The 13095-nt window shown below is 41.5% G+C and overlaps 2 protein-coding genes across 6 annotated transcripts in view; one reads left to right on the top strand and one right to left on the bottom strand.

Annotated features, from left to right (window-relative positions):
- Positions 1 to 4594, bottom strand: part of PRKN (parkin RBR E3 ubiquitin protein ligase) — a 767561-nt gene extending 762967 nt beyond the window's left edge. Inside the window, exon 1 of the mRNA XM_069786113.1 lies at positions 4488 to 4594. Within this exon, the coding sequence (XP_069642214.1) occupies positions 4488 to 4494 (7 nt within the window). The 5' untranslated portion in view covers positions 4495 to 4594. The remainder of the gene's footprint in view (positions 1 to 4487) is intronic.
- A 68-nt stretch (positions 4595 to 4662) lies between these two features.
- The window catches only part of PACRG (parkin coregulated), a 257202-nt gene continuing 248769 nt past the window's right edge, over positions 4663 to 13095 (top strand). For 2 of the 5 annotated variants that reach the window (XM_069786896.1, XM_069786895.1), the window contains exons 1-2: positions 4858 to 5052; positions 5366 to 5554. In XM_069786896.1, coding sequence (XP_069642997.1) covers positions 5408 to 5554 — 147 coding nt within the window. In that variant the 5' untranslated portion in view covers positions 4858 to 5052; positions 5366 to 5407. Of the gene's footprint in view, positions 4684 to 4857; positions 5053 to 5365; positions 5555 to 13095 lie in introns of those variants that run through there. The other 3 variants (XM_069786893.1, XM_069786892.1, XM_069786894.1) reach the window with 3 other exon arrangements.

The following is a 13095-nucleotide window of genomic DNA, read 5'->3' as shown; positions in this document are numbered from 1 at the left end:
CTGACCAAGGTAGAAAAATGCAATCTAGTATTTTACCAATGTCACTTGTATCAAAAATGCTAAGAAAATGTTATCCTTCAAATATTGAAGTAAATTAAAAAAAGTTCTAAGAAACTGTGTGACAAATTTGTGAAAGCTTCTGGACAAAGGGCTGAGGAAATAATTGGTTTTTTTCCAACAGAACATAATTTCCAACTTTTTGCCAAATCTAAATGTCAAATTTAAAGCATCATTTTAATACCACAAGTCTCAGTCTCAACGTTCAACTCATGATCTAAACACAGGTCATTCACCCTACTGTAAAGCTAATGCTGCTTAAAACGTGCTCTCTATGCACAGCTCCAGTGGGTTTCTGCTGCTATCTGAAAATCTAAGCATACTCTGCCTGGGGCTGCTCTCTGTATGTTAAGTCAAAAATACGATACAGTTAAGCTGTTTGAGAATTTACATGCATGTCAGTACAGTCCAAAAAGGTATGTTAAAACAAGTGAAACATAAGGCAAAAGTATGCAAGTATTCATACCTTATCGATTCTGGCACAGCCACCTTGGAGCCACTATTAGGACAGAATTTACAGTAAGTAATAAAATATTATTTTCTGCCAAAACCGCAGGTTTGGTTAAAATTTTATCCAAGATTTTTGCTTGGTTCTTGACCACATGATAGAATAAGCTCTAGGCATCAGCACAGTTAGTCTTGTTTAGGGCACACAACTGCTGGAAGCTGCAAAACAGCCGTAGTAAGGCTGATCTCAATCACCACTTTGTGTCTAAGCAACAGTAGTGTTGATGAGAGTCACCAGCAGACCCAACCCCCAGCCAAAAACCCTGAAAATGAGCTCTCAAGGCACCTAACCAGCCCAGCATTGCAAGAGAGAAACAGCCAGAGCAGGTGGTGTTCATCAGGCCTTTAGCCTGATCCCTTTTCTCTCCACTGGACACAACTTACCATTAAACTCATGCTTTCTAAATTTCACTACCTGCACTGCTGTAAAGCTTTGAACTAGCTGCAACAGATAGGCATTTCCACTGTGCTTCCACTGAAGCACAACAAAGCCACTAAGAAAATGTGAATGCAGAAAAAAATGGGGACTAGGAAGCAAAGTGGCTAAAGATGACACAAATCTGGAAATATGACATGAAGTCTCACAAGCTTATGGTAAGTGGTAGTATAGAAGTCGTCCACAGAAATGCTTTCATCTACAGTAAACTCCTTTGAGAATGGTTGACAGAAGACAATGAAGTATGACACAGGTCCTTCAAACAGCAGACATTCAGCTCATTTAACTTGTATCGCTGTTACAAACATGGAAAGCAGAATGAATTTGGCTCCCCAATGGTCAGTAATGTATGCAAGGATTCCTATACAGCATCAGTCAGAATATATACATACAGTATTCTCTAGTCAAAATGAAAAACACTAACCTAAACATTCCTTCATTTATATAATTATTTTTCATTATTAAAATAAAATTAAATAAGTTTCTATAGAGAAGTTACCTTAAGTTCTTAACTGAGCAGCCCATCAGCAAGTAGTATAAATAAATTGTAACTTTAAAAAAAGCAATATACACATAAGTGAAAGGACCACCAAGGAATCGTTCTGGCAACTTTACTTAAAAGTGAAGCACATTACAGTACAATCTTCTAAAAGCATTTATAAAAGCAAGAGCCACCTTCACCATTTACCTTAATAAATACTTTCAAAGATATACTCAAGAATTAAAATTCCAGAAGCACTCATGAACTCAGTGCAATGTTGTGCATGTGTCAGCTGCAATGGACTTTCCAGATAAATTTGTCCACGGAATTTCTACACAAATGGACTGTTACATAATTAACTTACTGTTATGATATTCTAAATGCAGAGGTCACACCGGTGAAAATAAATACAGTTACATATTCTGAAGGCCTCCCTCAAGGAATAACCTCTTACTGAAAATAAGCGTATACTAATTTATTTTTTTTCCAGGTAATATGCTAGCATTCAGAAATTCATTTATAAGCAAATCTTTCTCCACAAATCTCCGTTCAGTCAGCAAAAACTAACAAGGCAGGAGAACATAATAACAAGCAGGATGGGAAATCATATGAAGACTATAAAAAGCCAGTGATACAAGTCAATTGTCTAACCTCTTCTGGAATGACAGGTGCTATGGAAAAAAAGTCTTCCTCAGCAAAATATCTTAAAAAATTTCATGGTGGGTGGGGGAAGTTCAAAGAAGAACCATGAGCGTGGTCAAACACTTAAGAGGAAGATGGAGTTAAAAGCTTCCCTTATTTCCCTGGACAAAAAATAAGAATAAAAATAGAGAGAGAAGAAAGAATAAGAAAAAATAGTAATACTAACATGTTAATCAGGTTTTTCTCCCTTTTTCACAGCACAAGAACAAAGGAATATAAAAAGAAAGTAAGAGATAGGAAATTAAAAATCAATTAAAGGAATTAATTGTCATGTGTTGCACAATTATATTCTAGAACTCCTTGCCACAAGGACTCATGAGGACATAAAACATTTCCAGAGATAGGAAACTGTAAAACACTTTGGAAAATACACCATGTGCTTCATAGGATAATTATTTAAACACTCAGGTCAAAAAATTGGGCACAGATTACACAAATTATTTCACCCTTCCCCTCCTACCCCCAATTTTCCCATGGTATTCCTAGCTCATAAGTGTTTAGAGGAGACTTTTCAGAATGCAGGAAACTGGACGAGGTCTCTACATCATATAATCTGAAGACAATTCTTGTATTTTCAGGGAGGGGAGAGGGGGGAGTGGAGGGATGTGTCACATTTTTTGGTTTTCCACTAAAACAGGCTGCTGCTTAAATCATTTAAGGTTGCAACTCATGTAAAGCTGCGTTTATAAGTTTGCAACTAACTGGGATGTACATTTCATAATCGATATTCACAAACATTTCTGTCTGCCACAGTGAAACTAGTTATAATTCCTCAGCCATATAAATGTTATCTTCATGAGCAGTAAGTAAACATTTAGATTTCAGTACTAGGGCTAGAGGCATCAACTCTGTAACCACACAGGCAGTCCCTTACGTACACTCAACTTACTTTTCTAAAGCATTCAAAAACAAACACACTCTGCAGTTCTGTAAACACATGTATTTTGTATACTATACCAAGATATCAAATCAGCAGGGGAGATAACATTGCAAGATGAAAGACAGTGGAATACCTGACCCTCTCCGCTTTCCTTAAGCCAAGCCTTTAATTTAAAATATTCTCTACTACATAAGAAAAAAAATAGTCCAAATGACAAGAAAACCTAAGGTCCCACAACTAGGAAGAGACCATTTGCATAAATATTTATACAGACTGAAAATACCACATAAATAACTGCTTTTAACTTTCTTTTTAGCTTTTGCAAAGCTGAAAGAAAAAGAACATTACTCAAATACTAATGTTCATATGCTGCTAAGAAAAAACTGTGTCTAGTTGAAAGACCCATAGGATTCTTGGACACTTTTGAGACGTTTAATTTAAAAGCAATAAATGTTTTGACAACAAACTGTATCCTTTTCAACTTCATCAGGTCTTATGTAGAGAGCAACTATGACACCTACACTGAAGATGAAACAGCAAGCCTGAGGACGGCAAGGAATTGTTATAATAGAAGCATATCTACTACATTTTATAGCTTTTACTTCAAATAAAATTGAGACAGTGAAAGCAAGATAAAATGTGTAACAAGAGGCACGGGCTACAAAATGGATCCTGTGGGACTCCCCAGGTACGGATTCACCTTACAAGTAACAGAAGAAAACCCACTACTGAAACAACCAATTCACGTGTTATACCAGCATTAGATGGGTACAGAAGTCAACTCAAGGACCAAACGGCCAAATTCCCAACACGACTGAGCCTAAGCTGCTGCTTTTTCAGATCACCACCAGCGAGTACCATGCCAGACCACTAACACATATACATACTAGGCAAGGCCAAAAAAGTTCACAAGTCACACAAACCTTGCCCAACACTATTTACAATCGATACGCTGAAGGGAAATAAAAAATAATTTAAGAATGACCTCAATCACAAGCCCCGGGCTGGCCGCTGCTGGGTCATCCCCCAACAGGGGGTAAAGAAGGAGGGCATTGAACCCACCGCACTTTGACCCCCCGAGCCCTCCGCAGGGCCCCGCCAAGCGCACCAAGTGCTTTCACCACAGGCGCAGTAACGACGGCGAGCAGGAGGCGAGGGCACGCCACAGCCCAGCCGGCGGGCCCCTGCTCCGGCCCGGCCCCCCTGGAACCGCGGCCACCGAGCGCCGCGCAAATGGGCCCGCAAATGCCCGTAGCGGGGTCCGAGGCACCAGGGGCGGACGTGCCGAGGGGGACCGAGGGAAGCCAAACGAGCCCAACGCCGCCCCCGGGGGCCGATACGCCGGCGTGGGAGGCAGCGGAGGGGCGGGCAGGAAAGGGCGGATCTGCATCCGGGCTCACTCGCTCCCTGAGGCGCTCACTCACCTATCATGGCGGCGGCGGCGGCGGCAGGGGGGAGAGGGGGGAGAGCGGGGAGGGGAGGCGCGCGCGCACCCGCCGCTCGAGCGCTCCCCGGCAGCTCTCAGCGCCGCGCGGCTGCCAGCCCGCCGGCGCGAGCCGCGGAGGGCAGCTGGCTGCGCATGCGCCGGGGGGGGGCGAGCGGCGGGCGTCTCGGGGCCCTGTGGGTAACGTAGTTCTCGCCTCTTCACACCTCCCAGCTCTCCTCACGTGACCGCCTGCCCCCCCCCCCCCCCCCCCCCCCCTTGTTAATTACTATCCGTTAATTTCTGCCGAGCGGCGCGCGTGCCTCCCCGGTTTTCGGTGCGGGCTGCGCGGCGGGGGAGGGGGTGGTGTTTTGCCGCGGGGGTTTCTTTGGTTAACCTTTTGCCTCCCCCCACCCCTCCCCGCGCACGTGACCCCCGCCGGCAAGGCGGCGGGTTGTTGACGCGTTGCCTGGAGACGAGCGCGAGGCCGGGGCCGCGTGCTAAGCCCGTGCCCGTCCCGCCCCCAACGGCCGCCGCTGAGGGGACCCTGGCGGGTGGCGGCGGGGGTGAGGCAGGGCGAGAGCCGGCGGGGGTGGGGGGGAGAAAGGCCCCGGGGGAGGGAGGACAAGAAGAGCAGGTGGTGATGGAGGGCTGGGGAGGAAGGAGCGGGAGCGGTGGGGAGGAGGGGGACGAGCTGAGGTGAAGAAGGGGGCTGGCGGGGGAGGGACGAGGGGCCGGTGAGGAGGCCTGTCAGGGGCAGGGAAGGCGCGGGAAGGGTGTGTGGGGGGGTGTCGCTGGTTGGGAGGGGGACAGAGGTAGAGCTACTGCGTTCTCTAACTTACTGGGGGCGGAGCGTTGATGTTTGTTTGTTTTTTCCAGTCAATATTTTGCTTCTTGTCCGTCGCGGGCGCTGGTGGGGAGATGGTAGTGGAGAAAGCGGGCTCAGGCCCCTCAAAGCCCGTAGGTGACAGGTGTCCCCAGCAGCAGGAGCCCCTGGGGCACGCGAAGAAAAGCAAGCAGCAGGTCTCCGACGGATTCACTGTTAAAGCCATGATGAAAAACACTGTGGTATGTTTGCTGCTAGTATAGAGGTGATGTTAATTAATTTACTCTCACGTGTCCAGGAAGCATAGCCAGTTAGAGCTGGCGACAAAGAATGTCAGGAAGGTGCGTGAGTTGCTAAAACGTTATCTGGAGTTTGTTGGTTGCTGAAATTACCTTCAGGCTTTACAGAAATATTATCATAAGGTAACTCTGTGCCTGTGGAAATTGTGATGCTTTGCTTCCAAGCGTATTGCTTTGGTGCCACAATTTTTCTGTATTGTTTTGTATGGGCAATGCACATTCTGTTAAACTGTCAGCCTGTAGAATTGTGTGCAAGACTTACTACCTCACATCTAGCAAAATGCTGTCAAATGATACTGTAGTATTATTTGAAAGCGTTTTCATATACTGGCACAGTGTGGTATAAATTTCACACGAACATCACGTAGGAGGGCAAACAGCTGGAAAATACATTCAGTTTTAAAATAAGCTTGAAAAATAATAAAAAACTTCCACATGGTATAAGAGAATACTAAACTCATAACAAACATCAGTTCTCCAACTCATAGTTCAAAGACAAAGAGGAGTTGATCCAGCAAGCTTCACTTTCAGTAACAGTCCCATTTTGTAACTAATTTAGAGCTATGTGAGTGAAAATACTAGGATAAAGGCTTTTCAAATTGCTTTATATTGTTTTATTTTTCTACTTTTGTCAGATTTTAGGACTAAAAAAAGCTTCAGCTAGTACAGGGTGCAAATGTTTAACATGTAAGTGGATGAGCTAATAGGAGCACACATTTGTGTTTGAAGTCCTGAATGGTGTTTTTCTTTATTTGGACACAGTTCAAGGTGTTAGCAAAGTCTTGCGTTCTCAAGGGTTTTTTTAATTCTATATGTTCTTCTGACAACAGTTAGGAAATACATTGTTTCCCCTTGTTTTGCTGAAACAGTCTTCCTGGAGCAGTCTCTCTGGACTTGTTATCTGTAAGAGCATCCTCTTAAAAACCCAAACAAGTCCATCTTTAAACAAATTTTAAATGGAGTAGAAATTGTTTACATTAAAAATTTTCTCCTTTTTAGTAAAACTAAAACATGTTTCACCTTAGTGGGAAAAATACAAGGTGAAAACAACCAAAAAACCCTTTTGTGTTAAAGATTGTTTGGTTTGGTTGCTTTTAATTCTAGAGATGTGTGGAATAGGCTATAACACTTCAGGGAGTATAAGGATTAATTTTTAAAAGGCATTTCCTCTTCTCTGGACAAAATTCAAGTCGTGGATATTTGCACATATTTGTTTATACCCTAATATGTAAAAGATGCTTCGTTTTTTGTAGAAGAATCAGCTGTTTCAGTGGAGTTTGAGAAATACATATTTAATTTTAAAAAAGGAGCTTTGACTTCTGAACATAACTAGCTATGAGTTTAATCAGAATTTAAGTTTTCTTTTAAATATTCATAGGGTTTTAACATTCATGGCTGCAATTCTAACTTCCTAAACATTAACAGAATGTTAAATCATGTGGTACTGTCATTAAGCAACAGCAAACAGGTAAGTCTGCTGCCTTTGGAGCCACTCATTGAATCATGGAAATGATAGGGTTTTGGCATGGACCTCTGGAGATCATCTAACCCAACTTCCCATTTGAAGTGGGCCTGTCACTAGCACTCAATCAGGTCAGTCATGGGTTTTCCTAGTTAAGCTGTGAAATCCTCCAACATCAGAGATTCCCTGACCTCTCCCGGCAACCTGTTTTGTTGCTGCCCTGCCTGCCCGCCCTCCTGCCTGCCTCCTTGGCACCCTGTCATAGGTAGGGTTAACAGTGTTCTGACCCACTCCACAGGTTCTGCTCATAAGTGGGTAGCAAGCAGTGAAACCGTTAGAGGTCCTGGAAGATTCATAGTGCTGTATTTTTCAAAAGCTTCAAGTGGGGACAGACAGTCACTGAAATAATTTCCAGTCAGTGTGCAAAAAGTCAGGATAGAGTAAGGAATATCTCACTGCCACTCTGTCTGTGCAGAAGTGGGTGTCCCTTTTCTCTTTTCCAACAACTGGTTAAATGGAGCTTCAGATTTATTAACTACTCACGTGTCAAAGGCTGACATCATTGATGAAGTTCTCATGGAAGGCTTAGGAGTTGACTGGAGGGTTGAAAACACAGCAGGTAAATATAGTTCAGACATGGTAATTCTTCTTGTTAACAGCATGACAAGGCACAGGGTTGTCAGCAACGTGTTCAGCATCTCCAGGTTAAACAACTAGGTACAGATTAATAGCGTTTGCTGCAAGCATGCAGTGAGTCTAAAACTCTTAGCATGGAGTCTAACAGATTACCATTATGCATATATGACTGTAAATATTGTAGTAAAGGGTCCAGAATTCTTTGATGATGCTTGTGCAAAGAGCGTTTTACTAAGCTATTCTTCATGAAAGTTGCTAGATAAAGTTTTCTTCCCAAGTCTGCTTTCATAGCCAGTAGTAAGTACAGAAACTAAGTACATACAGTATTCAAGACTTTTCTCAGCTCTGGCTAAATCTAAAATTTACTTATTGAAATACATTTCTTAATAACTATTCATGGAAAAAATTGTTCCTGAACTGAAGAAGGTGTTTTGGTTTGTTTTATGTTATTCCAAAACTGTAATTCATATAGCAGTTTAGATTAAGAGCAACGTTCAATAACGGTCTTCTGCACTAACAAGCTAGATACTATGACATTTACATTTTATTTGTTTTGTCCTCCAAGTGGAATCAAGAATGCCATGTTAAGTGCTCATGCTTCACATGTACTGCATGGGTAGAATTAGGAATATAATTAAAAATTAATATACAGACTAGCAAGTAGAAGAGTGTCTGTACGTGAATGTGGACAGCAGGAAGATACCTCTGTTCACTTCTGATCCCCTCCAAATTGTTATGTTTCCTATTTTCTGCAACTGTGCATGAGAGAATGAAGTGTTAGTGTCCCCCTTTTCTGTAATAAACTAGTGGTAAAAGCACTTTTTCAAGGAGAGGATTCATTTTACTACTTAAAGGGAACTGTAGAAAGGGAATTCCAGTCTATCTCCTAACTTTTAAAAGATTCTTAACCAACAAGTTACAAGACTGCTGAGGTGAAAAAGATCTGAGGGAAAAGTGTCTACAAGTCCTTTCAAAGTGCTGTTACTGTGCTGCAAAGAGTTAGGACTCATAGGGCTAGAAAGTGGCAAGGTAGGAAACTCACTAGACAATATGTTTTAGTGCATACATCATTCATGCAGGAGTTTTGGAAGCTTTGTTTTTTGGAATTTTATGTCCATCATTTCTTGCTAAAATGTATCTGATGGTTTTGGAGTAGAACTGGAACTTAAGACATCCCCTCCTGAGTGCTGAGCCAATAAAGCTATGAAAGGATGTTCTTTTTTTTTTTTTTTTTTTCTGTTTTGCCTGAACTTTGAATTCGTTACTACAAAATGGCAGAGCTTCAGCAGGAAAGGAGTTTATCTTTCCTTTACAGGTTCTCCTTTAGTAACACTATTACCAGATAAGTTGAAGTATCCTTCTGCAGCACGTGAATTTGAACTCTTCTGGCCAGAGTACTGAATTCAGATTTTCTTTCTGGCTTAGTGTGTAAACCAGTAGGTTTTATATAGAAAATATCACTATTACATCCATCTGTGTTCCATGAAATCAGTCAGAAACTGCTGCTGGTAATGGGCCACATACAGCCTATGTGTAAGGGATAAAGTGAGAAAATCTGCTAGATGGCCTTATAAGGGTAGCGATCCTAAGAATTGTTTTGTCCCTGGATTTCAAAAACCAAAGCAGAGGTATTCAACTGGGGAGAGTCTTAGCTATATGCAGAAGCACAGCTCCCATCTCCTAAAAGAAGTGTAATTGCTTATGTCCTGATTTCAGCTGGGATGGAGTTAATTAATTGTCTTCCTAGTAGCTGGTACAGTATTATGTTTTTGAGTTACCTATGAGAAGAATGTTGATAACACTGATGTTTTCAGTTGTTGCTAAGTAATGTTTAGTCTAAAATCAAGGATTTTTCAGCTTCTGATGCCCAGCCAGCAAGAAAGCTGGGGGGGCACAAGAAGTTGGGAGGGGACACAGCCAGGGCAGCTGACCCAAAGTGGCCAACGGGGTATTCCAGACCATGGGACGTCACATCTAGTATAGGAACCGGGGGGAGTGGGGGTGGGGGGATTGCCGCTCGGGAACTAATGGGGCGTTGGTTGGCAGGTGGTGAGCAATTGCACTGTGTATCACTTGCATATTCCAATCTTTTTATTATTACTATTGTCATTTTATTAGTGTTATCATTATTAGTTTCTTCTTCTCTGTTCTATTAAACTGTTCTTATCTCAACCCACGAGTTTTACTTCTTTTCCTGATTTTCTCCCCCATCCCACTGGCTGGGGGGGAAGTGAGTGAGCGGCTGCGTGGTGCTTAGTTGCCAACTGGGGTTAAACCGCGACAGCTTCTAAGCAGAAAAAAATGTTATATAGATTGCATTTCTGGATTTTCATCCCTCTGTTCTTCATTTAGGAGTCTACAGTCTCTATGTATTAGAATGAGTTCTCAATCTTGGTTTAAGCTCCTGTTTCAAGCCATTATCAGTAATGTGTGTTGTGAAGGACTTTCTTACCCTTTACCCTTGATAATAACTCATAGCAAGGGTTTCATTTTAACCATAGAGATAATGTGATTTGTTTACATTCTGAAAATTGTGATTTGACATTCTGTTTATATTCATCCACATTGTGTAACTAAAACTTGTTAGTTACCTTGTAGCAGTAACAGTTTCTGATCTGAATTTAAGGCTACAGGAAAGCATTGTTTACCAGAAAAAAGTTTACCTTTCTATTAAAATAGCTAATTTATTGGAAAAGGCAGTACATTTTGGGGCAAGTAGATGTCAAATTAAAGGAATATTTTGATAAATGATTATTGGGCAGTAGTACATCCATCTTGGAGGAACCGCTACAATTTAACAATAGAAATTTTGTACAATCTATGAGTATGCTTTAGTGAACACTGTGGGTCAATTTAAACTGTCAGTGCTCTGGAAGGCAGTCCTATCTTCTTCCTGTTTCAGGCTGTTTATTACTGCTGCCCCTTATTGTGCCCGTATTTGTACAATGTTGGCTGGTCAGGGAACTGATCCTGCTGAAAAATACTCCAGCCTGTTTAAGCTAAGTGTTGAACTGCAGTCTTTGGGGTTGAGGCAAGCGAAGCTCATGCTACCACGAGGCTCCTCTGTCCTACCCTTCCTCCTGTCCTGACTGCATGCTTCCGTCCCCTCTTTTGCATTTACATTGGTGTTTCTTGCAACTACAGAGGAGGTTGGATCAGTGTTAACACCTGTTAATGTATGCAAGGAGAAGGGGAAACAGGAATATGTTGTCAGCACAAGCTGTGTGGGTGGGAATGTCCTTCTCAGCAACATCACAGTCTTAATTAATTTAAAACCACCTATGAAACTGCATTCTAGCAGAGTGATTCCACAAGCACTTAAAGCAGCATAAACTTGCACCACAATTGAAAGGTGTGGTTTTCATCCCTGGACATTTATTTGCGCAATATAAACTTTTGCATGGCCGTGCAGTGAACTAGACTGGGGTCCTGGTTAAACCTAGATTAAAAGCAGCTCAGCATTTTCTTTCACAGCAGTGCAGACTTGACATACAGTTTGGTAACAGTGTAAGCTAACAAAAGTTGTGCCTGCTACAGCCCTGCCTGCTTCTGCCGCATATTTGTACCTCCTCTTTTGTGGCAACACACAGTCATGCAACTGAATTGATGAGGCACTTCAATTGCATTAGATCCAGACATGAAAAGCTTCAATGCAGGGAGGTTTTTATTTTCCCTCATAAAGTTATGTTCCTTTCCAATTCCATGCTTGTTTTTACTGTAATGACCACATTGATAGTATAATGTAAAAGCAGAATACACAGGAAAAATACTAATGCTTAAGGTCATAATGTCTTCTAAAAGTCTGTATTTCATATTATGTTTTCCAGCTATAACTTACATAGCTTAATTATACTGCTCTTGTTATTTTAAAATACTTTAAAATCAGCCCTTAATTTTTGCAAATGTGGGGAAAGGTTGATATTGTTCTTAGCTGCAGTGCTAAGATTATAAGATTTGTTTAATATCCTCAGGCATGAAGAAATCATGCTGTTTCATTTATGAAAATCTGTTACACACTTGAATCTTCAGTAAATCTTTTTTTTATAATTCAGTCATATGACTTAAAATGGATAATAAGTAAATTATCAGTTAGACTCCATTTCATGTTTTTGATCGACATTTCTTGTTGTCTTAAATCACTTCATTTGGTTCACGATATTTTATGTAGAAAAAGACCTTGGAAGGTTTTAAACTTCATACCTAGAGGAGGTAAATGCAAATTGATTTTAAAACATTATGACAGTGTTGTTTCAAGATTCACTCTACTAATCAGTTTTTTATGAACTAATGAATAAAATATTCTAACTGGAGACAATTACAGAGATAGTTGTCAAATTCTGTCAATTCTTGCACTGGAATGAAACTATTTTAAACTTTGCCAACCAAAACTAATATCAAAGAGCAAATGTCGGACTAAATTTTTTTAAGTATATGAGAGAAAAGGTCTTACTTGTTTACAGATTTCATACAAGTTAAAATCCCAGAGTGGTCTGAGTATGTGGATATCTTTGTCTGGTGTTTCACTGAATGAAGTGGGCATTTTTCAGTTTTCAGATGTTTGACTGCAAGCATAGGAATTCAGAACAAAGTATTAGAAAATAGTTAATAACAATAGTCTCAGAACAAGATTTTAAGCTGTCAACTTGCTGAGTAGAGAATTATCTAATGTCATCATTTCCCACATGCAGCTGGGCACGTCTCTAGAGCTAGCCAATAGAAAATGTGAAAGTGATTAGTTAGAAAGCATCTGCCATACACCTTTCTCAGCACCCAGACTCCAGAACAGTTTCCAAAGGACATATGTAAGTATGCTTTCTTTCAACTTGATATCATTTATTCTAGCTAGGAAAAATCCTGGCTTCCATGTAGGCTTCAGCCTTTATCTTAGTCTTCTCCCTGTTAGTTGCCAGGGGATGCTATAGGATACCTGGAGTGAGTTCAGCGAGGAGCCATCAAGACAGGGTGCTGGAGCACGTGTTCCATGATGAGAGGCTGAGGGAACTGTATTTTTTTCAGCCTGGAGAAGAGAAAGCTCCCAAGGTACCTAATGCTATCAGGTCCTAACAGACCTAATGGCCCAACAGCTATGAGGCTGTCAGGAAGATAGAGCCAGTCTGTTCACTCTAGTGAATGATGGGAGGACAGAAGATGTGAGTTGAAATGAGGTGTTCAGGATGGTGAGAAGCTTTTTCACCATGAGAATAGTCAAGCACAGCATCGGGTTTCCCAGAGCTGTACAGGCTCCCTGGAGGTTTTCAAGACCCAAATGGAAAAAGCCCTGAGCAACCTGGTCTGTTCTCAGACATAATGCTGCTTAGAGAAGGAGGTTGGACTGGAGACTTCCTGAGGTCATTTCCAACCTGAGTTTTCCCATGATTCTACCTCT

This window comes from Haliaeetus albicilla, chromosome 7 (assembly GCF_947461875.1).
Source record: "Haliaeetus albicilla chromosome 7, bHalAlb1.1, whole genome shotgun sequence".
Classification (NCBI taxonomy): Eukaryota; Metazoa; Chordata; class Aves; order Accipitriformes; family Accipitridae; genus Haliaeetus; species Haliaeetus albicilla.
Note: the sequence above shows the minus strand (reverse complement) of the source record. Positions and strands in the feature narration are given on the sequence as shown.